General features: G+C 38.7%; 1 protein-coding gene across 7 annotated transcripts in view; it reads left to right on the forward strand.

The window, feature by feature from the left end:
* Positions 1-25,408, forward strand: part of FBXW7 (F-box and WD repeat domain containing 7) — a 296,926-nt gene that overhangs the window by 263,944 nt on the left and 7,574 nt on the right. For all 7 annotated transcript variants that reach the window (XM_054029535.1, XM_054029538.1, XM_054029537.1 and 4 more), the window contains 5 exons: positions 5,028-5,162; positions 10,115-10,238; positions 19,983-20,119; positions 22,375-22,488; positions 24,593-24,774. In XM_054029535.1, coding sequence (XP_053885510.1) covers positions 5,028-5,162; positions 10,115-10,238; positions 19,983-20,119; positions 22,375-22,488; positions 24,593-24,774 — 692 coding nt within the window. The remainder of the gene's footprint in view (positions 1-5,027; positions 5,163-10,114; positions 10,239-19,982; positions 20,120-22,374; positions 22,489-24,592; positions 24,775-25,408) is intronic.

The raw sequence follows: 25,408 nt of genomic DNA on the forward strand, positions 1-25,408 counted from the left end.
TTTGCATTTATCAACATTGAATTTCATCTGCCATTTTGTTGCTCAGTCACCCAGTTTTGAAAGATCCTTTTGTAGCTCTTCGCAGTCTGCCTGGGACTTAACTATATTGAGTAGTTTTGTATCATCTGCAAAGTTTGCCACCTCCCTGTTTACCCCTTTTTCCAGATCATTTACGAATATGTTGAATAGGACTGGTCCCAGTACAGACCCCTGGGGGACACCACTATTTACCTCTCTCCCTTCTGAAAACTGACCATTTATTCCTATCCATTGTTTCCTATCTTTTAACCAGTTACCAATCCATGAGAGGACCCTCCCTCTTATCCCATGACAGCTTCAGTCAACATAGTTATGTTTTGCCCTGCACACTACGTTTATGCAATCCAAATAAATGTTTGAGGGAACTGAAGACAGTGTTTTCAATAGCAAAACCAACACACTGGTTCACCCTCCCAAAAGGAGATCAGGAAGAGCCCCTTCTCTCCATCTTCAGGTATCTCTGTAAGACACACCTTTCAACCACTAAAAGAATTCAACAGCACTCTAAAAAGTAATAACCTAGATTAAACCTAGAGCAGGTCAAAGTATGAATATGCTCAGAGTAGGAAAGAGATCTAATTGCCTCCACCCAGCTAGTCCACAATATGTGTTTTTAGTCCATATAGTGGTCTTTACTATTACAATGTTAAATATTATATAAATGCTTCTTGATAGTAAGGCACAAAAACAGGAGTGGGAGGAAAAAAAGGAGGGAGTGAGGCTGACATCTTTATAGCCCAAATGGGTTCAGAAATCAAGAACAATTTTTTAATATTTTAGGGAGAAAAACCTTTATTTAACTAGCAAAGTGAAAGAACTAGCTGGAGTTTCATTCAGTGTGAGCCTACATGCAGTTTTCATACACCTGCATTGATGTGGCATGGTCAGCACATACAAATTCACTGCATTCTCCACATTGCTTGCAGCTCTTGTGGTCAAATGATCATAAGCAAATGTGGCAGCATCCACTGCCAAGTCTGCAGGGTGGTGATCCCATGGTATCTGGTTTTTGATAGTAGTCAAGGGATTAGAGTGCTGCTTTGATGGGCATGGTGAGATGATGGATATCAAGGATTCTTCTCTTTATATGTGCATCTTCGAGTCATTCTCCTAGATTGACAAGGAATAAGTGCCTTGTTTTCGTTGAGTGTGGTGCCAAGCAGGATCACTGCTGACTCAAATAAGGAACCCGGGATTCCAGCAACATCACGTTGAAGAAAAGAAACATTGGCCACCTTTTTATCTTGCACCCACAGGAGTACATTCTTGCAAGATGGTCCATGTTGTTGACAGCACTTTTAGTGTCATAATGGAGAATTATGTGGGGTTTCTTTTTGTCTCCTCCTAGAACCTTGTCATGATGCATCGTCGATAGTAGTATTACCAACTTGCCCTTCTTTGGAACATAGGAAGCCAGGGTAAGTGGCCCAGCAAACCTGAACACTGATGGCAGTTTTTCTCTGCTCCAATGTGGATGCATCTCACTTGGTACATCTGGCTTGTTTCATTGGATTGTTCCAACATAGGCCAAATTTTCATTAAGTAGATCTTCAGTAAGTTTAATACTGGTGAAGTTATCCCCAACTATGTTTCTTCCAGTCTTATACCAGGGCTGAACATAAGCTCCTCATCATCTGAAAATGAACCTGATGAACAGTCAATGGAAATGTAGTCTTCCTTTTTAGAGCTACTCTTGACATGATCTGGCACAACTTCACTGTCATCTAATAAGCTGTCATCACAAAACAACTTACTGTCAGAGTTGCAAATAATTTTTCTAAGATCAGAAGCAGAATATCATGCCCGTTTGTTCACCTTCTTGAATTGCGCAGCACAGAAAATGCCCTCAAGAGTCTTGTTAGTCTGCAGTGTTTGGAGCACAATACCTAGACAGACATTCCCCTCAAGAGTGGTAGGCAGAGAGCCACTATTAGTCCACTGTGTTGAGGATACCTAACAAGCCCGGATTTGAAGGGACCAACCTCCCTGGAGTACCTTCTACCGTAGGGTAACTGTATGCAGCAACCCCTGTCACTGCAATCCATTATCCAGTTAGCATATGCTAACTATTACAGTACAAGATACTCGCCCTAGAAGCAAATGTGTACACAGAGCTACTAAAAACAGAGGATAGTGCAATATGTTTGGGCTACATTTGTGCCCAACATACTGTTTTAATACAGAAAAAATATTTTTCATGCTAAATTACATTTTTTTTAATTTAGCTGAATTGTGTTCATGTGCCTAGGTAACTGTGTCCTAAAACTGCATAATTGGAGGGCCACTGGTTCATGAGTTATCACAACATATATGCTCACAGGGTACAACATTCCCATGAATGTGGAGGAAGGTTAATGGAGCTTTTTTGCCTGGAACATTTTTAGGAATCAAAAATGTTTGAAATTTTGCATCATTGCTTGGCATCTATTTACTTTACTTTTTAGTTTACAAACATGTTCACTGTTATTGTTTATACAAAATGCACACTTACTCCTTCCCCTCTGTCTCTGCTGAATGTGCTGTGTGCCATTTTTTGCTAACAGGTCAATCTATAGATCACAGAGATGCTAATCTAATGAAGATAATTATGTCATTCCCCCATTAATATATATAGTTGTATTTATCTGGCAAGACTACTCACGCAACAAAATTTTCCACACCAAATATTTTTCCTCAGAGATCTCTTACTGACTATTACCAGTTTATTTTTAAAAACATGGAAGACCAATCGGGAGAGCTCCCTAGAGTAAACATCTTTTAGCAGTTGATTGCTTGGAAGGGTCTTAAGGTTGTTGCCTCTAGCCAACCTATAAAGCTAAAGGAATAGATTTCACTGTCTTAAAGTTTGTTTTCCCCTGTGGAGGGGGGGGAGGAGGAGGGAGGCAGTGTGTGCCTCTTAGTTTAGTTCTACATGGTATTTTATCAGTAAAGATAAGAGTAAGGAATACTTAAACTGATGTGCAATATTGTCGTCAGAATTTAGGGGGCATTAACAATTTTTATCGATTTACGACTACAGCAAACATCTGCCACAGCACAAAATGTTGATATTCAAGTTCTTTGAATTATTTTTACTATATTAATTACTAACAGAATTGGATTAGAATGATTTTGAAAGTTATGAGAGACTAATACAGATACTGTGGCTTCAGTGTATTTTCTCTTTTGTTTTCCTATAATTCAAAAGTAGTTTGATCAGATTAAATGTTGCAAACATTTCTAGATAGTGTCAACTAGTGGCTTGGAATAAAAAACAAAACCGTTTTAAAACAGCTGATGAGATAAGCAGCTGCTGAGTATGTACACTAACTACTTTACTTAAAAGGATTTTCAGAAGTATGGTTTATTGTTTGTCTGATAGTTTTGATATCTATGGTTTATTGTTTGTATGATTGATAGTTTTCAATTGAGATCATTCCCACTGAAGGAGTCCTATTGTAAAGCTCTAAAAGCTGTTGATAGGAGCATCTTTGAAACCTCCACTGAGATCATGTTTTTCAAAACATACATATTTTTAAATTTTTAAATCCCAGACATACTTCTGCCAGTCTACATCATCTCGTCAGTTGTCAGCAGGGAATGCTATGGTTCAGGTTTCAGTCTCCTCTAACATCGCATCTCAGTCCTCAAACCTTGCCAATGTCTTCCAACAAAAAGTGTTAAGTCAGGAGCTAATTTTCCTAATATTTCTAATGCGTTAATTAAAAAAATTCTTAAAACTACAAAGATAACTTTTTACGTCATAAAGAAGAGTAAATTACTATTCTACTCACAGTTCATCTTTCTGACTTCTCTCTATCCTTAACTTGCCTCACTACATCTAGGCATTGCAGTACATGGTCAGTAATAATATACCCTAATTTCAAATCCAAAGAATGATAATGCACAATATGGCAAATCTATGTCTTGAGCCACAGGTTAAGGTGGTATATGAATCTTAATTCTAAGCTATCTTGCTTTCTCATATTTCAGTCAGCCCTTTCAACTGTAATGTAATGTGTTAATTTACTTGCATATGCTATTCTAGAACCCATATGTTCAAAAATATGAATATAAATCTACTTAGAAAACACTGTTGCTGTTTCATTTTCTGTCCTCTTCATGCTCTAATTTGATTGCTAAATCAGTTTTCTATTGTTTTTTCTCTTGAAATTGTTTTTGCATAACAAATCAAAATCTGTTGAGCACAGATGAGTTTGAGAAAGACATGCTTGTCAGATATGCCATATATTCTGTTATTAATTTTTCTGCAAATGATGCTGCTAATCTGCTGTACTCTCAGATGAGTGCCTATTTAAAATCATCAAATTTTATGCTGCCCATTAGTAAGAATATGAAGTAAGAAAATTACTAGTCAGAATTCCCTGTTTACTTAGTAAATTGGTGTTTACAAAATCAAATATTGGTTTACAGCCAGGATTCTGAAATATAACATTGTGGCAGATGAACATATAGTAGTAATAACCTTTGGGCAATAAGCAAAGTGATGTATTTTAGAGAAAGTTGCCACTTGGTGCTTTTTGGTTTGGTTCTCTTCCCACACCCTATTTAAAGTTTCTAATGAAACAGTGGAATTTTGATGGCTGAAATTGGACATTTCATTTGAATACCCATTGGAGTGAGTACTCTTGCATTAATCACTTCACTCTCAACGCATTCTAAATTGGTTTTAAAACGATGTACAATTTTTTAGCTATTCATGTTGTGTTTTAATGTCATAGATCACACTCATCAACACAATAGATACATTTCTCTATTGGCACTTGAGTTTGGGTTCTAAACATTTTCCATCAATTTTATTTTGCTTAATTTCAAATGATTATCACAAAAAATCTAACAAATTATTTTGTGTGGGTAAGGTATGTACCCATAGGAAGCCTAAACGCACTGTCGTTGAGTATCCTGCATATTCACTTTTTTTCAAGGTAGCTTGTAAGTAGTGTATACTAAAATAGTACAAACACTGAACATATCTTTCTCTCTTATAGAGCTGGAGTGGACCAGAGAAGTTACTTGCTTTAGATGAACTCATTGATAGTTGTGAACCAACACAAGTGAAACATATGATGCAAGTGATAGAGCCCCAGTTTCAACGAGATTTTATTTCCTTGCTCCCAAAAGAGGTGAGGATTATCAGTTAATGCTGGGCTATGGTTGCTGTTTGACTATGTAACGCATCATCTATCACCTTTAAACATTTCCATACTAATTATGGTATTCAGTATTGTCAATTTAACACTGTTAATTGGTGTTAAAGAGGACTACAAGTTGACAAACTGCCATGTCTTAATGTAATTCTCAGATTAATGTATGATATTGAGATAAAGGCCAGATTTTTTAAGATATTTAGGCACCGTTTGGGATTTTCAGAAGTTCCTATTTCCATCTTTAGGCACCTTAAAAACTTTAAAAAATCTGTCCAAGTGACTTTCTTTCAACTACTGAGGTAAGTTCCATGTTGTACTATAAGTCATTTGAGTTCTTTCAGCTTAGATAGGTTTTCTTTAACCACGTTTTCCTTCCGGTTATTTAGTGTCTTGTCTCTGACTGATTTGCTAGATTTAGTCCTGCATATATTCTGTATCATCAGCGTGTACGTTTTGATCATCATCCCCTCCACACTTTGAAGAGACAACAAAATACTCAACATATACAAATTTATTCTTGATTTGTAACATGCACCTATCATTCTCCAAGTGTATGCATTATTAAATCTGCATTAAGTCTATTAATGTTACTGATATAATTAAAAGAGAACTTGACAAATTCCCCAGCAACAAGGACCCGAAAACTCCAATCCCCTTATTCTAACCCCTAGTCAATCCCATGGGTAAACAAATATCTTTCAATATACCCTGCAGGTCAACAACTCAGACTCTGTCAGGTCAAAAGGGAAGCAAGTACTAGATTCAAGGATCCTCCATTGAGAACATACAGCCTAAGGAATGTTGGTGAGAGTACTTCTGAAGTAGTCCACAGTTGGTATAGAGTAGTAGGAGAGAGGTGGTCCATTAGGCTATGTCTATGCTATGGAGGCTATGGGAGCATAGCCCCCTAGCACAGGCTGAGTGTACACTGACAAGGAGTTTTTCTGTTGGTTTATGAACACCACCTTCCTGAATGTCATTAGCTACGCTGACAGAAGCATTCTTCCACTGACATAGCTGAATCTGCAATGGAGGTTTTTTGTCTTTTTCACACTCCTGGCCGTCATAGCTATGTTGACCAAGCCTTAGATATCCAAGCCCTAAAACAAATTTCTTAGTTATTAGAGGGTTAGTGAAAATTAGTGGCTTTACTGCTGAGTGGTTTTTATGGTATACCTGGCTTTTTCACGTGGGTGTTCAACTACCCAGTACCTACTAGTTTGTTCCCTATTAAAAATTTTGTTTCTGGTTTTAATTACTTTATTGGCGAAGAGATTTTCTTGGTAGAAATGTAGATTTTTCTTTTCTTACACCTTTTAAAGCATTCTTAGTAATCTTATGCTGGTGTTAGAATATGTTCCGTATGTTCTTCATGTGTATTAAGACTGTTCTTATGTTCCATTCTCTGGCATTCCTTTCAGCGTAAGCTATATATTTTTAATACTTAGATAGGTCATGGCCCCTCTTTTCCTTTCATGTGCTAGTGTAGTACCTTCATAACTGTGGAAAGTGTCATAGCCATCCTTTGGGGTTAATCAGATCACTTTTGTTAGGGGATGGAAGTAATATATACTATGAATATTAAATATGCACAGTTCATGTAACTAATATTGACATACGTGTTTTCTGCACCCAGTTTCTTTGGAGTCCTTCACTTGTTTGAGAGGAATACTATGGGGAAAGAAACATACCGTGTTATGTTATTCCTAGAGAAGCTGCCCAAAGCCTTCTATAATTCAGAAGCACAAGAAGGGGGGGGGGGAGGGAGGTGTAGGAATCTTACATTTTGAAAGGAGGGAAGATGCTTTCACGCCTACAGTTTGGAAAACTGGATACATGTAATGAATATCACCAATGCTTAAATCTCAGTTGCCCTCACATGATTTAGCACCAAAACTAGTCCAACTACAAATAATCCTCTTCTTATGTTGTGTATCATTTGTGCTGTTCTTGCTCTTAGTCTTAAAGACTATGTCTACACTGCAATTAAACACCCTCAGCTGGCCTATGGCAGCTGACAGGCTCACCAGGCTTGGGCTGTGGGGCTGGGAGGATCCAGAGGCCCGGCTCTAGCACAAGCCCAAACATCTACACCACAATTTTACAGCCCCCACAGTCTGTTCCATGAGCCTGAGTCATGGGCTGGCCACAGGTGTTTAACTGCTGTGTAGTCATGCCCCAAAATAACTTTTTGTATAGAAAATAATTCCCTCCCAGTATTAAAGTGTCATACTTAACCACAAATCTATTTACCTTTCATTTATTTTTCCTGATACCAATGCTAAATATTGAAATTACTTGTGTTTAGTTTAGGAGTTTCTAGATATCTTTCTTGCTTACTGAAACTTGAACATTAATGCAACAAAAGAAACTCATCAGTACCTATAATGACCTCCTCTGAGGTCATACACAATGTTGTGATTGAATGAATGTATGCCTGGTGTGACCAGAAGATGAAAATGATTTGTATAAGAGGGATCTTATTCAAAGATGTCTTCAGCAATGGCAAGGGAATACAGTAGAGGAAAAGCCAAATATATGCCTTCCCTCCCCAAGTTTTCTTTAGTGTGAAAGTCCTTCTAAAAGAAACTGGCACGCAAGAGATACTGTATCTTGCTTTTCTCATTAAAATATTAGAAAGAATCATTGGTATTGAACTGTTTGGACCAAGTCTAAAAAATTCCATAGTTTCTTCCACTTCAGGAAATAAAATGCAAGAAGTGCGACTTAGAGAGACACTGCCAATAATTTAGAGGATTTTACCCTTCAGCTATGCCCAATAAATAATTCAAACGTGTATATTTATGATGCATCATTACTGGATATCACTAATCCTTTAAAGGATGATAGCCCTAAATACAGAACTTAGGCAGCAGGGGCCCAATCTTTGGCTCTGTCTGAGTTGCATTTGGGACTAGCTCCAAGGGTTTCGGATAAATGTTAGGCCACCTTTATGCACCCACAATCCTAGCGCCAGCAGTGAGCTGGTTTGACCCTTGATACAATTTAGGCCACATCTAGATTAAAACAGGTTGTATTTTAAAACATGTTAGTTAACATACTTTAATGAAGTATTGATTCTAAACAAAATCTTTACACCTAATGTAAGTAGGGTAAGTTGTGTTTAAAAATATCTGATCAGAAACACCCAGAGACAAAAATGGGATATATTTCATGTGCCTCTGTCTTACTGACATGCAAACTGTCTGCTGTAATTCACATAAAATCAACATTTCCAAACTTCAGTAACTACTGTTATTTCTTCCTTTTTGGGTGTTTTTGTTTGGTTTGGAAGGTAGGTTGTGGGTGGGTCAACTTCGTTTTTTGTTTTTTATTAAATGTAAATAAAATAATGCCAACAAAAAATCAAAACACAAAGGCACATACTAGGGGTCTGACCTCCATGATAAATGAGAAGATTCTGCCTCATTTGTCAATAGCTACTCTTTCTGATCACAAATAGTTTTTCTGTTAGCCACTCCTATCCAATTTTTTCTCAAAACTTTTTTCTGCAGTGATGTATTAGCTACTGATGTGGATTTGCTGCTTGGACCCTGTGTTTATCGCTCTGTTTTTCATTTTCAGTGATTGGATGGATGTGTGTTACTTCTGTCAGCAGAAGAGCAGTGTCAGTAGCATCCTGGATAGCTCCAGAAACTGAGGACTGATGTCCTTGATTTTGTTTTAGATGTCTTCTGTTGCTCGTCCAGGACTGATGTTCAGGAGTTTGTATAATATATGACAGTAGAGCAGGTTGTATGTAGCTGTCTAGTTTTATTTTGGTCACCATTTGGTTTAATCCAGCCAGCTGGTGCCTAAATTAACTCAATAACCTCTAATGTTACCATCTAGCTAAGTTCAAATTCTACTTTATTTCTTAGTACTTAATAGGAATTTTAAAATGTAGCACATAAAGATACTGAAATCTACAATCTACATTAATATAATGTATTATATCCCTTATGCACCCTAGAAGTCCATAAAACATCTTGTAAAATTAAAGAATATTTTTGCATTCTGTTCAGTAAATAGGTTATATACCTGTTTGATCAACTGCATTTGCACACTGTTTTTCAACTCAAGCGCACATGGAACTTAACTGTTCCACTATTTAAGCTCTGCAGAATGGCATATAAGCATGGCAAGATAATTTATTCCATGGGGTCATCTTATGCTTACTATATGAAACAAGCTCAGTTTTCAATTTCACAGTTGGGACAATCACTATATTTTTGTATGTTTGCTGTGATAACATTGCACTCAACCCAGTATCTGTTTTGAAATTCATTGTTTGTTCATTTGTTTCTATTGGCACAAACTGTTTCTACTACAGAAACTTACTTTGTAAATTTACTAAGGAATCACAAAACTGTGTCTTGGTCATTTGTTTAGCTTGGTGTTCTGTGTGAATGTTTTATTGTGCATTTTTAATTAGACTTCAGTTTTTACTGCTTGCTAACTTTTATTTAGGAAGCATATTTTTTTCACTGGTCCCGCAAATATCCACTGTTCTTTGCACTGTCAAATCCATTTCTCACAATAACCTTGCTTTGGGCTGAATATTAATTAAATGATCAAATATTATAATATACCACAAACTAATCATCTCTAGTTTCTGATAACTTATAATTTGCATAACTTAGTTTTATTATATAGGTCTTACACTCAATAGTCAATGGTCCCACCTGGCACCTCGTTTCTTTTAAAGAAAATATTTCCCAGGTGACATTTTTTCATGGATCTCAGGTATTATTAAAACTATTTTGTCTAGCAGTACTTTGCTCCTATAGGAATGTACTGTAGCTTTCTAATACTTCTGGACCTGTTTGATATTTCAATTTATTGTTTTAATACATCTATTTTGACTGTCTGCATCTCAATCTCTGTATTCTGTGAATGACAGAGATTAATCTCCTACCTCTTTACAGTTAGCACTATATGTGCTTTCATTCCTGGAACCCAAGGACCTTCTACAGGCAGCACAGACATGCCGTTATTGGAGAATTCTGGCTGAGGATAACCTTTTGTGGAGAGAGAAATGCAAGGAGGAGGGTAAGGCTCAGGAAAAATGCTAACATAGTGGTAGAAGCAGCTGTGGGTGTTCATCTTCATTTATGTAAGAAGCTTAAAATTTTTAGAAAGGAATTCAGTTGAGTGTGAATTTGTTACTATTGCTTGACCTCTGTAATAAGTATCTTTGAAGCAGAGGTAGAAAATATTTAATGTAATATTTTAAAATAAACTACAGTTAAATGTTAACATTATATCTATAAAAAGTTTATATGTAGTATAAATACCTATATATGCTGTATCCATTTGGTATAGTATATATACTATTAAATTATTTTTGCAATTTAGAGTTAATTTTCATACAAACTACCACAGAATACTTTACAGTTACCAGGAGAATAGAAAGAATGCTTTAAACAGTTTGGGTACAGTGACTCATGCAAACAAAGGGAAAGTGATGTACAGTGAGAGCAAAAGGCACTGAATTGTGAAATTGATAAAGGTACACGTGAGTATTCTTGCAGTAACAAGGGGAGAATAGAATGATGTAGTAAGTAGGAAAAAAAGTGAGATCAGTGTGGTCTAGTGCCAATTGTAGGCTCAGTGAACAGGGAGGTTTCAAAGTCAGACTTGAAGAAAAGTGGTAATTTAATGGCTCAGGTAGAGGCAGAGTTTCTATAAACAAAAGAGGGTGCAGCCTACAGTGGTGTGGCAGAATCCCTGTGAAGAGTCAAAGAAGAGCACCGTGAAATAGGCAAGATAATAGATTTGTATAGGGTCGGAGAGAAAACAGCAAGACCTTGGAGAGTTTGAAAAAAATGTAGATCTATTTTTACTTGTATGAATAGGAAGCCAGTGTAGGGATGGAGCACATGGATGCAGTCCTCCTTTGAGTCGTGGTCCTTGTGCATATTCCACTCTAAGGCTACATCTACACTACAGGGGGGAGTCGATTTAAGATACGCAAATTCAGCTACGTGAATAGCATAGCTGAATTCGACGTATCGCAGCCGACTTACCCCGCTGTGAGGACCACGGCAAAATCAACCTCCATGGCTTCCTGTCGACGGCGCTTACTCCCACCTCTGCTGGTGGAGTAAGAGCGTCAATTAGGGGATCGATTGTCGTGTCCCGACAGGACGCGATAAATCGATCCCCGAGAGGTCGATTTCTACCCGCCGATTCAGGCGGGTAGTGTAGACCTAGCCTAAGTGTCTGTATGATCCATGCACCTGAGACTGGAAGCTTTCTGCTAGCAGTGTCCATTGGTCCGTGCCTGCATTTCCTCATGCTTTAAAACAAAGGCATGAAGGTTTGACTTGGACCAACTGCCTTTCCATTTCTTTTTACCACCCATGGTCTGAGACAGAACCCCTCTGTGTCCACGGTATTAGCTAGCATTTTTCTTCTTCAAGCTTGTTCTTATGTGTAAATAGTTTTTAAGTGTAGTTTTTAGTAGTTTAGGGTTAGGGGTTCCCCCACTCCACCAAAGCTCTTCTCCGTAGGGGGTGCCTAGTTATTATGTCCAGGGTCCAGGTTTCAAGAATTGTGTGTCCTGCACCTGGACTTTTCAGTCAGTGACAACGACAACAAACACCTCTCCTGCTTTAGGGAAGCTTTATGTCCCCTCCAAGTGCAGCATCTGCTGGTTCTTCCCAAGCTGAACCTGTCAAGTCTGTGAGTACAGGCTCTGAAGATTCCTAATGGCCTGCAATGATGAGGCCCCACTACGATCCTTCCTGTGCCCCATTTGGTGGCTGCCTGCCTTTTTTTTTTTTTTCCTCCAGGCTTGGCATCTGATAACATCTGACATCTGTGTTCTGGAGATTAACACCAATGGATACATAGTTGAGTTCCTTTCCCTCCCCCTGTCCCTCTCCACAGACCACCCCCGTCCCACAAGAGGATTCTCCGACAAGAAGTAGACCACCTACTCCATCTGGGAGCCACAGAACTGGTACCTCTTCAGCATAGGAGAAAAGGGTTTTACTCAAGATATTTCCTCATCTCCAAGAAGAAAAGAGGTTGATACTAGCTGTCAGACAATTAAATGTTTTTATCTGCATTCTGACATTCAGAATGATCATCCTGGACTCAGCTCTTGATTTAAAGGACAGTTATTTCCACATAGACATTTATCATGTACGCGGGAGATTCCCGAGATTCACCAAGGACCTGGACCACTACCAATGCAGAATGCTCCCCTTCAGCCTCTCACCAGCACTGAATGTATTCACTAAAGTGCTATTGCTAGTGACAGCCCATCTCCACTGTAAGGGTTCTTCAGTGTTCCCCTACCTTAAGGACTTGTTACTCATGGGAGATCTCTACATGAAGTACGGGAAACCAGACAGTCCCTACTCAGTCTCCAAATAAAGGTAGAAAAGTAAATTTTAGTTCCCACACTGACTACAGACCTTATTGGGGCAACCTTAGATTCAAACAGTGCCAAGACATCCCTACCTCAGGACAGATTCTCAGACAGGATCTCATCATGCAGCATCAGTGGAGCCACCAGATGACAGTTCAAAGTTGTCTAATCCTCTTAGGTCACATGGCCTCGTATGCCTACATGACACCTTTGCAGAGCTTCACCTTTGATGCTTATAGGCCAAAAAAGCACAGTCTGACAAACTGGCCTCTCCTCCCCACAAAACTCAGGCTTCTCTCTCCTGAGAAGTGAGAAACAGGCTGTGTAGCATTTCCTTTTCCCTCCCCCAACCACAAAAAGACTGATCACAAATGCTTCCTACCAGAATGGAGAACTTAGCTGGACGACCATGTGGCACAAAGTATCTGGACCCACCAAGAATCCCACCTTCGCATAAACCTTCTGGAGCTGTGTATAATGCACAAAACCTGTAAACAGTTCCTGCCATTATAGAGTCATAGAGCTTAAGGCCAGAAGGGGACCACCAGATCATCTAATGTGACTTCCTGTATCTTACAGGCCGCCAACATCACCCTGCATCAGCCCACTGAGTCCAACAACCAAACTTAGACAAATATTGCAGATCACAGGAGACTGCCTGTGACACGTACCTAGAGAATAGAAGGGATAGAGGTGCACCAGTGCCCAAGTCCCCCGCAATAGAAGGGAAATGTTTAATGATGATCTTGGCAAGTGATCACTAACACATTGCAGAAGGTGGCCAAAAAAAAAAAAAAAAAAAACCACAACAACCCCAAAACCCCAAGGTCACTGCCAATCTGACCTAGGGAAAACTCCTTCCCAACTCCACATATGGCAACCAGTTAGACCTGAGCACATGAGCAAGAACCAGCCAGCCAACAACCTGAGAGAGAATGCTTGGTGCTATCTCAGAGCCCTATCCCTCACTGTCCAACGTCCCACCTCCAGCCATGCCAATCCTGGAGGAAGGAGATTTAAAAAAAATCCATAGGGAGGGGAGTGAGATGGAATACCTTTCTGACCCCTGAATGTGGACAGCTGAAACCCTGAAACATGAGCTTTTAGGAGCATAAGACCTAAACCAGAAGTGGACACCAAGTTTGCTGAGCTCTGCCTCTCACCATCACAGGCAACCCTGTCATATAAACACACTCATAAATCTGTCCAGCTCTCTCACAAACTAATTTAGTTGGCTGCCCCCATTTATTTGGACCTTATATGTTCATATGTGAAGTGGTTTGACTTTTTGTCTTCTGGGTATAGATTATGGAGGCTGGACTATGGGCCCCTGTGTAGGCAGTTGACACAGGTCTGTTTGTTGGTGCCTTGCTCTCTGATGGTGTGGGGCAGAGATGGTATAATCAGGGAAACTTGCTAGGCAAACTCAAGAGGTATGAACAGAAGAAGCTAATGAGGGAGTATAGAGAGTGTGTGAGAGGCTTTCCTTGCAGGTTTGCTACTACATGTGATTTCAAGATGGCCAGCAATGGAGATGACCTACAGTGGATGTGCCATGTTTTCTTTTCTTCCTGAAGCCAGAAGGGACTTCCTGTGCATTAAGTGCAAGTTGGTGGCGTGCTGGAGGAGAAGAGCCTTGGAATGGAGTGCAAGTAGAGACATTATTGAAAATCAGAGAAGCTGAGAAGTTTCTAGACAGCCACATTCAGGAAACATCAGCATGCCAGGTTCAAAGAAGAAAGAAGCTGGCCAGCAAGGAGTCAGAGGGAGAAGAAGTCAGAGAGGAGGCCTAGCAGTTCATAAGGGGCAAGAAGTCATGGCAACATTCTACACAGACAATGATGGGTAAGCGATGGCCACCAGAGAGAAGAGGACCAGGAGGAATTCCACACAGCTAGAAGTTTCCAATCAATACCAAGTTCTTGACAAGGAACTGTGGAAGATATCTCTGAAGATCCAGCTGATCCAAGGGAATGGAGGGATGTATGGAACATACCTGTGGATGGCAGCTTGGCCCAACCCGTAAGAAACCAAGCTTGCCCACAAACATCTCCAGCTGTCTAAGGGAGACAGACAATTCTTGTTGAGGATTCAATACCCAGAAGAATTCAAAGAACATTCTGCAAAGGACAGATGGACAGACAACAGAATGGTGTGTTTTCTTCCTGGAGCCAAGACACGAAATGTAATTCTAAGACTGCATAGGCTTTTGAAGTCAATGGGCAAGGATCCATGGATGATGGATGGTTCAAACTGGCAATAATGACACTGTTGCGTGATATCACGGCAGATGATAACTGACTTCAGGAAAAGAACATCCAAGTGATTTTCCCTGAGATCCTTTCTGTCCCAGGACTGAAGGAAGACAGAAGGTAGAAGATTCTGGAAGTGACGTGATATAGGGTGAATGGGTTTAATTTTGTAGAACATTTGGTCCACCTTCTGTGGGGAGAGAGGACTTGTATAGTTCAGATGTCCTCCACCTCAATAGAAGGGAAACCAGCCTCCTCAGGGACAGAATGGCTAGAGAAGTTAGGAGGGCATTAAACTAATAACAAAAGAGAACGGTAAAAAGAGGAAATATGAGTACTGGTTTAGCACAAAATTGAGATGTTGAGAACAAAATCAATCCAGGGAACCAAAGGACATGAAGAGAAGAAATTCTTTAATTGCCTATACACCAGTGCAGGAAGCCTGGGTAACAAGAGGAATTAGAATTGCTCATTTATGATCATGAATTCAATTTAGTTGGCGTTAATGAAACCTGGTGGGATGATTCGTGTGATTACAATGCTAAAATCAATGGTCATAATCCATTTAAGAAACGGGAGTGGCACTCTATCAAAAATGGCATTACCTTTTTGAGTCCCTCGTAAGCTCAATAATAATGCAGAAAACGCAGAAGTGGGAAAAACACAGATAACCCAGTCATATCATATGACGACATATTTTCCCTTTCACTAGTATCTCAGGAGGATGTTAAACAGCAGCTACTAAAGATAGACATTTTTAAATCAGCAGCTCCAGCTAACATGCCTCGAAGAGTTTTAAAAGCGCTCCTCTGAGGAGTTTTCTAGACCATTAATGTTGATTCTCAGTAAGTCTTGGAACACTGGAAGAAAGCTAATGTTGTACTGATATTTTAAAAAGGTGAACAGGATGAGCCAGGTAAAATTTGGGCCTGTCAGTCTGATCTCTCTCCTGGGTAAGATAGTGGAGCAGCTAATATAGGAGTTAATTCATCAAGAATTAAAGGAGGGTAATATAATTAATGCCAATCAATGTGAATTTATGGAAAATAGATCTTGTCGAACTATGCTGATTTTTTTTTAATGAGGTTACAAGTTTGGTACACAAAAGTAACAGTGTTAGAACATAAGAACATTCCCAGCTTCTAGCAAACAGAGGCTATGGATACCATCCCTGCCCATCCTGGCTAATAGCCATATGTTGATGTAACATGCTTAGATTCTGTAAGGCGGTTGACTTGGTATAATATGACATTTTGATTAAAAAAATTAAAATGTTATAAAATTAAGAGAAGAGTTGTGTTCAAAGCTGTACAATCCATCTTTAGCAACAGTATGAAAGATTCCACAAGGAGATGCTATACAGCAAAATGGAAGACATTTTCTACAGCATCGTCTGATACTCCTAGAAGATGCTGAAATCTCTACTATTTTGGATTACCCCCTCTCATTAAAAAAATTCAAGTCTCTTTCTCAGCCTTCTTTGGGTGCACTTGGAAGCTAGCACCTTTCATCCCCTGGTGACAAGTGTTTGATCTTCACCCATCCTATGACAATACCAAAATCGACGCTGATGTGGGACCTCAACCTAATCCCTTTGATATGGACAAAGGCTCTGTTTGAACCCCATCATCTTCTATCCTATCTGTGAAGAATGCCTTCCTGGTTGCACTCACCTCAGCCAGGAGAATAGGTGAACTGGAGGCCCTCGTGGCAGACTTATCTTTACAGTCTTCCATTGGTACAGTTTCCTTAAGATTACAGCCCAAATCCATCCCCACAGTAATCTTGAAATTTCACCTAACTCAGGTCATATATTTGCCTGTTTTCTGCCTGAAGCCACATGCCACTAGAAAGAACATGACACTGCACTCTGGGTGTCCATAGCTCATTGGCATTCTACTTACAAAGGACAAAACCTTCTTAGAAATCTCTTAAAATGTTTGTCATCTTTGTGAACAGATGAGGGGGAAGCCGTATCTTCACAGAGGGACTCAAAATGGATTTGAGCCTGCATCCTGCTGTGTTATGAGTTAATAGCCACCTCTCTCCCTCAAGGAGTGAAGGCCCACTTCATCAGAAGCTTCACTTTGAGATATCCCTGTTCAGCAGATCTGTAAAGCAGCAACACAAGGCTCTCTGATCATGCCTCCACAAAACAGTACATTGCAACTCTCTACAGCAGCCACATCTTTTGGCAGAACAGTCCTTCAATCTGTAGTACAGAAAGGGTTCTTTTGGACCCTTCTCCTGAGTTAATACAGCATGTGAGTCATCTAGAGTGGAATACGTATAGGAACCCTAATTCAAAGAAGAAAGAAAAGTTACATACCTTGTACAGTAACTGGAGTTCTTAGAGATGAGTAGTCCTTATCTGTGTTCCACTACCTGACATCCTTCCTTCTATTGTGAGCCTTAACCTATGGTTATTTGCAGTAGAGAAAGAACTGGTGAGGCGGTCAATCCATGGTCATCACTTATGATACCAGATTTGCCCGTTACTTTGGGGTATGCTCATTTATTAGGGTTACTCTTCTGCGGGAGAGGAGGAGTGTTCTGTAATTCTATCAATGTACTGCTTGTGTCACTTGTGTTTTCATATGGAGTTCTACTTCTCCCTTCTGCAAGTCCCCTCCCAATGGAGCTATCCTGCAGGACCTATGTTCCCCAGGGCTAGGTTCCTCCAGCCCGGAAATGGATGAACACACATATTAACAGAGCAAGTCTGAGTGGACCAGGTCAATCAGCACTTTCAAGCTGACCCCTTATATGTCCCTGGACTCAGTGGGCTGGATCAAGCAGCACTTTCAAGCTGCCACCCTTATATACCACAGGTACCTCACCGGAATAGAGTAAGCCCGAGCAGTCTGGGTCAAGCAGCACTTTCAAGCTGCCGCCCTGGTATGTCACAGGTTCAGCAAGTCCCTATCCCCACTTTCATATTACAATTGTACTGGTAATAACCCACTTGATGAGCAAACCCCATAGTATTATTGGGCGCTACAGGGATCTTTAGCTTAGGTAAGAGAAGCGTTGCTACAGAGTAAATGGGGGAAGCCAAAAACACAAAAGAGTAAAGTTCAGTGAGAGAGAGAGGGAAGCAACCAGCTTAACCATAAAAGTTATTTATCAAATAACCATGATAACTACACAAGAAGAGCCTAAACCAACATAAGTTACATTATTAAAGGTTACAAAAGTCATATATAGAAACCCATACCTGATAAAACAAGTCAGGGTTAGAAAGTTATACCTGAGGTAGAAAAGAAAACAGACAGAGAGGGATCTCACCACTCCAGGAAGCTTAAACTGGTTCCCAGGTGATGGTGGTAGCTCAGGGTCCTGAGTGCTGGAGACAGGCAGAGCCTCCGGCACGATCAGTTAGGAGAAGATGGAGTCCCAGTGGAACTGATGCAGCGTTTGGATCCATGAATCAGACCACTTACTGGAGTGTGGGTAGGGTTTTTTTGTAGGGAAACAACAATGGTTCAAAGGAGAACACTAGATTTGTTTATGGGAAAACTGATGACTAAGGCTAGACAATAGGAGCTGATCACTCTTGGCTATGGGTGGTGTTCCTTCCAGGGAGCTCACAATGCAGTTAGGCAGCTTCGGTATTTTGGATATCAATCAAGGATTCATTACTAAAATTAGCCTGATAACTGCTGAGCTGGGTGTGTGCAGGCATAGGTTCATTAACATCTGGAGCAGAGATCCCCCAGTATCCAGTGCTTCCCTGCTTTTCTGGTCCCAGAGTTAAGTGCGATTCTTGCCTTGTAATCTCTTCTTGATTCTGTATGCTAACAGAGATGCATCCCTGTCCCATCTTTGATGCAGATGAGGCTAGGGGAGTTGCCTTAATCCTATCACCCTTGTCAGGAGGGGTCTAGGTATGTCTCCCACAACCCGTCACTGCTCTCTGCAAGTCTTTTTCTCTGATCGATTTTGGTTCAAGCAGAGGCTGGGGGGTGGGGGAGTGTTCTTCATGAGTCAGACAGGCTGGATACTGTGCCCTGGTTCCCCAAGTACACAAAGCTGACTGGTATCGCCTATGCCCTCAGTTCAGAGCACAATGAGGCAAGGGATGGACCAACAGACACTGCTAGCAAATTCTTTTGGTGTCAGGCACATGGAGCACATGCAAACCTAGAGTGGAATACAGCTAGGGACCACATGTCTCAAAGAACTCCACTAACTGTGTACAAAGTAAGTAACCATTCTTTCTTCCTAGCATGTCGAAGTGACATAACTACAATGCTCTGGCCCTGGACCTTGGAGAGACATACACAGACAACCAGCCTTCCCTGAAATTTAGAGAGTAGGGCTTTAGGAGAAATCAATAAAAGGGCACTAAACAGACTAACGTATGAATCAATCTGTAATTTTTAAAGGCACCTAAGGTAGCAAGGTGCCAAATCCTATTGGAGTGGGAGTTCTCTTATCCCGTTAACCTCCTTTGACAATCCCTGTCTTTAAAGGTTTCACTGAAGACAGAGCCAAAATAAAGATATATTCTTGTCTTGTTCTTATGACAGTATTGAGAAAAGAAAGATGAAAGATTGGGGGTTCAAGAATGATTCTGTAACTTCTTAGGCTTGGAAACCAAGTATGTGTAATTAAAAATGTCAGAAGGGATGACACAGGAGAGGGAACTCTTTTCACAGAAAATTTATTTCAGACTTTGAAGCCCTCAGTAATTTGAAAGTACAATTTAGTCAAGACTGGCAAATATAGGTACCAGAGAATGATTTGAGAAGGATGGAGAAGTGGGAATCATCCATGTACTGGCAACGACCAAGATTGAAGCTAATAATTAGATGAACCAGCGGGAAAAGATGTATAAAGAAGGCAAGTGGGCTACAGACAGAAACATAAGATATTCATTGGTAGAAAGGATGAACCAAAGCTGAAAAGCCTTCAGCAAAAATATGAAAAAGGACCAATTATACAATAGTGGTAGTTCTAAAGAAAAGGAAAAAGATCTAGTATAGGGAGGAGGGCAGGATGACATCCCTGAAGCACAGGACAACAAATGAAGTTGGAACAGTATTTGGTGAGAAGGTGATTATGTCACCATAATATATTAAGTTTGGGGGTGAAGAGAGGTTGATGTTTGGTGGAATTGACAAGATTTTATTCTTTTTTTTACTTTTAAATTAATTTTAGGGATTGACGAACCATTGCATATCAAGAGAAGGAAAGTAATAAAACCAGGCTTCATACATAGCCCATGGAAAAGTGCTTATATCAGACAGCACAGAATTGATACTAACTGGCGGCGAGGAGAACTTAAATCTCCTAAGGTAACCATTTCTGAACTATGTACATGTCAAGAATTAAGTAGGATCAGCCTGTCAGCTGTTAGTTTTGTTTTGGACTAAACTAAATCATTTTTGACATCTAAAATAACTGGAAAAGAGGGTGTTAAACCCCTTTGTGCCAATTTTTATCTTAAAAATAATTAAACCAGAAGAAGAAAGTGCAGAAATTTATGTATGTTTCTACCTATCCTGTTTTAAGCCAAATGAAAACGTCTGAGCATCTGTAAAGGGGAACATCTGTAGTTGTCCTTCTAAGGGTTTGTAGGAGAGCCTGGGCCCACCCACTCCAGTGGCCCCAGTGGTAGGCAGCTAAATCCTGCATCCTGGTGCATTATGCAGCTTCCTTGCGGGATCACTTCCTACTAAGTCCCCTCTCTTTCCACAGGATAAAGCAAAATATTGAATGTAAGATAAAATTTCTAATCTTCGAAGCATCACCAGTCCCTTTGCAGGCTTGGTCAGGCCACAGTAGACAGGCCTCAGGCAGCAAGAGCTCCTATAAATTCTTTCCCAAGAGCTCAGATCAACTTACCTCCACTGTCTGCCTGGTACAAAGATACTCTGCTTCCCTTTTTAAGTGCATCCAGTCTGTGCAGGCTTTATAAGTATGGTGGGGCAAGGCCATCTGAGACCAGATCAACTCCTTAACCTCTTCCTCTCCTTTGTAGGGTTTGTATACCTTACTCCAGCACCATATCAGAAAATCAAAATATAGTTGCTGCTTGTAGAGTTAAATCCTACTAGTGGCACCATGCAACAACATTTTCACTGAGGCCCCAATCCTGGGAACGTTTATACTGATACTTAACTTTACACATGAAAGTACTCCCATTCACTTCAATAGGAATACTTATGCATGAAGTTAATCGTGTGTTTAAGGTATTTTTAGATTGTGATATGAAACTATTACATAAATTCAGATATTTGTTTTCATTTTGTCTTATTTTTACATACATTTTTATAACTTTTTAAAAGTAAAGTACCATACCTTTTTAAGATTTCATTGCCTTTGAAAATAAAAATGAAGTACTATAATATAGATGAAAATTGTTTCATTTCAGCCTGATAACATTAGCAGGGTATGCCCACATTTTAATGATATTGATACTAGATTATAGTATCATAATGTGCTTTATTTATGCAATAATGTAGCAGTCATATCATCAAGTCTGATTGTGTCTCTGGCTCCCCTTTATACATAAAGAACAGCCAGAGACTTACTCCAGTCTTTTTAGAGAAATTCTGTGACTTCTCTTAATTTTTGTATAGTAGACCAGAAAACTAAACAAACACAACAATACAGGAGTTACCTAAAAAGCTGAGAAAATCTCCTACTATCTGAATATCTGACTGCAACTTTCTGTGTGTTTCTGGCAACAGTTCTGCATTTTTTGTCATATCATGCTATGCTGTAATTATTAAAATGGTAGCCCCAGACATTACCAAGCTTCCCATTTCATATCAATAGACATTTTGAAAAGTATTCAGATATTTTTAAATAGTAAATTCCTTGTTTAATTTGCATGTTCTGATGTAATTGATCTTTACTGTACTGTAGTAAAAATAATCTGTTGCAGTTTTCCATAATCAAACACTGAAAATGCCATTTTTGAAAAATGACATTCAAATCCACAAACATGGAAATACATATTTTCTTCTCATTCAGCCAAACTAACTTTTGTTTCTTCATAACGTAAAGGTTTCTATAGTTCTTATTTTGGATAGTATCTGGTACCCAGTAGATCAGGAGGAGTGGGGTGGTTAAGAATATAAATACACATTAAGACTAGTTCATAAAAATAAAAAAAATGCATTGGATAACAGAAGCAAATTTTTTGTTCATAGGTAAAATATTTTCCATTAAATTATTCTCATGCTTTTAAAGATTTTATTTGATGTTTTTAAAATTATTTTTTAGAATACAGTGGTCTATCCAACGTGTTATCCTAGTTTTAGCAATGATCTATCTCAATTATTTTAGAAGAAGGGTAAAAATAGTGTTAATGCACCTGGTCAGCTATGCAATGCTATATCATGGATGACATTTTATATCAAGAAAATGTCTTCCTGACTCCAGCTAGTAATAAAATAGATCTGAACCATAAGGACTGATGATGATTCAATTTTTAATCTAGTTGCAGTAATTTATACACGCTTCTTGCTGATGTACACCATTCTGATTCTGATTTTCTTCTACTCTTTTGGCTTACATTGCAACACACATTCTTTATTGTCAGGTGCTCAAAGGACATGATGATCATGTAATCACATGTCTACAATTCTGTGGTAACCGAATAGTCAGTGGTTCTGATGACAACACATTGAAAGTTTGGTCAGCAGTTACAGGCAAGGTAAGTTGGTAATTGCTGTTAAGATCCCATGAAATGGACCATTGGCATAGTAGTAGCAAGCTTAAAAGTGTGTAACTAATTTATCCTGTTTCCCAGAACATCTTATATCTTTGCCTTTATTGCTGTCTGATGCAAAACAAAGATAGAATATTAAAAAATATTTGGGCAATCTTTCTCTACTCCGAAATATGTCTATTTTATGAAAGTCACCTTGATGTGAAATTATAATGCTGTTCATGTTACCATTGGCATATATCCTTGTTCTCTTGGCTGCTGCTCTATTCTTGTGGAGTCATTTTTGACATTGATTACAGAAAATTTAGACACATACTACGTTATCTTCCCTATAGGTTAATTCATCCTGACTTTATTCACATGGATCTTGTTTCTGGCTAATGCTTGTGGCTTCCACATTTATTTATATGGTTTTTAAGTTTTTCAAATGTTTTTTTTTATTGGCTATAAATAGCCTTAGACTATTTATTTCTCTTTATTCTAGCAACAGAGTATCTTCTAATTTCAACAGCCCAAATATTGATAGTGGCAAGCTTAAGATATAAAAGATATCCACATTGTAATATTAGTCTTAGATGTATTTAAAGGTTTTAGTTTCTGTCTTTGTATGCCTCGAAGAGCGTTGACTGGATTGTAACTACTAAGGGAAGAACAAAATAAAATGTGGTATGCAGGCAGCCACACCCAATTCAGCTGGCTTCCCTTCACTAAGCCTAGTTCATGAAAGAAACCACCGTGCAATTTTAACATTCTTTCATCAAAAAGGACAGGATGGAGTTATTCTTTAATGAAAAACATGTGTTTTGTACATTCTTCCTCCTCAAAAATATAATGTGCCACTGAATATATGAAATTAAACATGACAGGAAGACTTCTCAGCAGTTTTAAGTTCTCAGGAACATCTTATCTAATAATTAAAACATCTTTATATGAGAGATGTTTACACCAAACCTTACAGAATATTCAGAAAGTGTTGCATCCAGTATGGAAGAATTCTGTATTTGACCTCATCCTGACTGAAAAAGAGAAATTGCTCACAGAATGAAAAATTTAGTGGTCGCTTATATGCAAGTGACCATGACTTGATCGTATTTGTTATGTACAAACAGAATAAAGTCCAAACCAGTAAAATATGTTCTTACTGCTTTGAAAAAGCCAATTTCACAAAGCTGAAAACAATTCTGAGCCAAAACACATGGGAAAGAATTTAAACAGAAAAACGTGAATAATTGGGAACTGTTCAACAACATTTTACTTGGTGCCCAAAAAGCCACAATCAAGAAAGGAAACAACACTGATTAAGAAACAAACTGGCTTAGAGGGGAAATGAAAGCAGCTATTAAAATAAAAATATATATGAATGGAAAAGGGGAAGTTGATATCAATGAATATAAATTGAAGCTAGGAAATGTAAAAAATTGATAAGGGAGGTAGAAGGACACAAGAAGTCTGTGGCGAGCAGAGTTAAGGAGCTGTTTAAGTACATTAGGAAGAAAAGGAATCCTAACAATGTTATTGGTCCATTATTAGATGGAAATGATAGAACAGTCAATAATACTGAAAAGCCTAAATGTTCAATAAATATCTGTTCTGTATTTGGGGGAACCAGATGATGGATTTATAAAGTCTAATGATGAAATACTTTCCATTCCAGCAATTACTCAGGAGGATGTAATAAAGTTAGACATCTTTTAATCAGCAGGTCCAGAAATTTGCATCCAAGAGTTTTAAAATATTTGGTTGAGGCGCTCTTTGGATTATTAATGCTGATTTTCAGTAAGCCTTGGAACACGGGGGAAAAAGCTAATGTTGTGCCAGTATTTAAAAATTGTCCTTGCCCCATTGAGGGTAATTAACCATTAGAAAAAACTTTCCAAGTGTTGTGATGCATCCTCCATCACTGGAAAGTTTTAGATCAATATTGGATGTTTTTGCAAAATTGATGCTCGAGTTCAAATAGCAATTAAATTCAGAGACATCCGATGGCCTGTATTATACAAGAGGTCAGACTATATGATCACAGTGTTCTGGCCTCATATGAACTGATTAAATTTCTTTCACCTTACTAACTATACAAAATATTTTTCAGTGTTTAAGAACACTAGTTGGACACACAGGTGGAGTCTGGTCATCACAAATGAGGGACAATATCATTATTAGTGGATCTACAGACCGAACACTTAAAGTATGGAACGCAGAGACTGGAGAATGTATTCATACTTTATATGGACACACTTCTACTGTGCGTTGTATGCATCTCCATGAAAAAAGGTAAATGTTTACTTAAAATTAGATATCTTTTTTGCCTCTTATTTTGTGTGTTGTTGTTTTTTTAAAGGAAAATGCACCTAAAATTTCATTAAGTAGTCCTAAAACAGTAAAGGTCTGTGCAATACAAAAGCTATACTATTCAGTAAAAATATTACTAAAATTTATACACTCAGCATGAAGTGAAAAGAGCAGCTGACTGCACGAAGAAAAGGTGTGAGAGAATTAACCAAAGTACAAACGACATAAACCTCTCCATATACAGTCAAATAGTTACCTATAACTTTCTTTCAAAGTTGTTTCAGTTATTGATGTGGTCCATTCTGCTATGCTACATAACAAACTGTCCTTGTTTTTAACTTATTTTTGTCCATTTTGTTGTAAACCTTTACCTATTTTAAAATTACCTTTTTAAAAATGTCTTTGGACATGAATATATTTTATTTAAATTTCTTTTACACTGTCATTTCATTTCAACAATAGTATATCAATAAGAGACTTTGGCTGAGATGTTGTAATTTGTTTTAAAGCTTTGCATTGTGTCTAGAATGTTGTCTTGGCTATTTATCCCTTCTTTTCCTTCTAAGAAAACTAAGGTTTTTCTGCCCAGATAGTTAATGGAATTACAGTAATCTTC

Source organism: Malaclemys terrapin, chromosome 5 (genome assembly GCF_027887155.1).
Source record: "Malaclemys terrapin pileata isolate rMalTer1 chromosome 5, rMalTer1.hap1, whole genome shotgun sequence".
NCBI classification, from domain to species: Eukaryota; Metazoa; Chordata; order Testudines; family Emydidae; genus Malaclemys; species Malaclemys terrapin.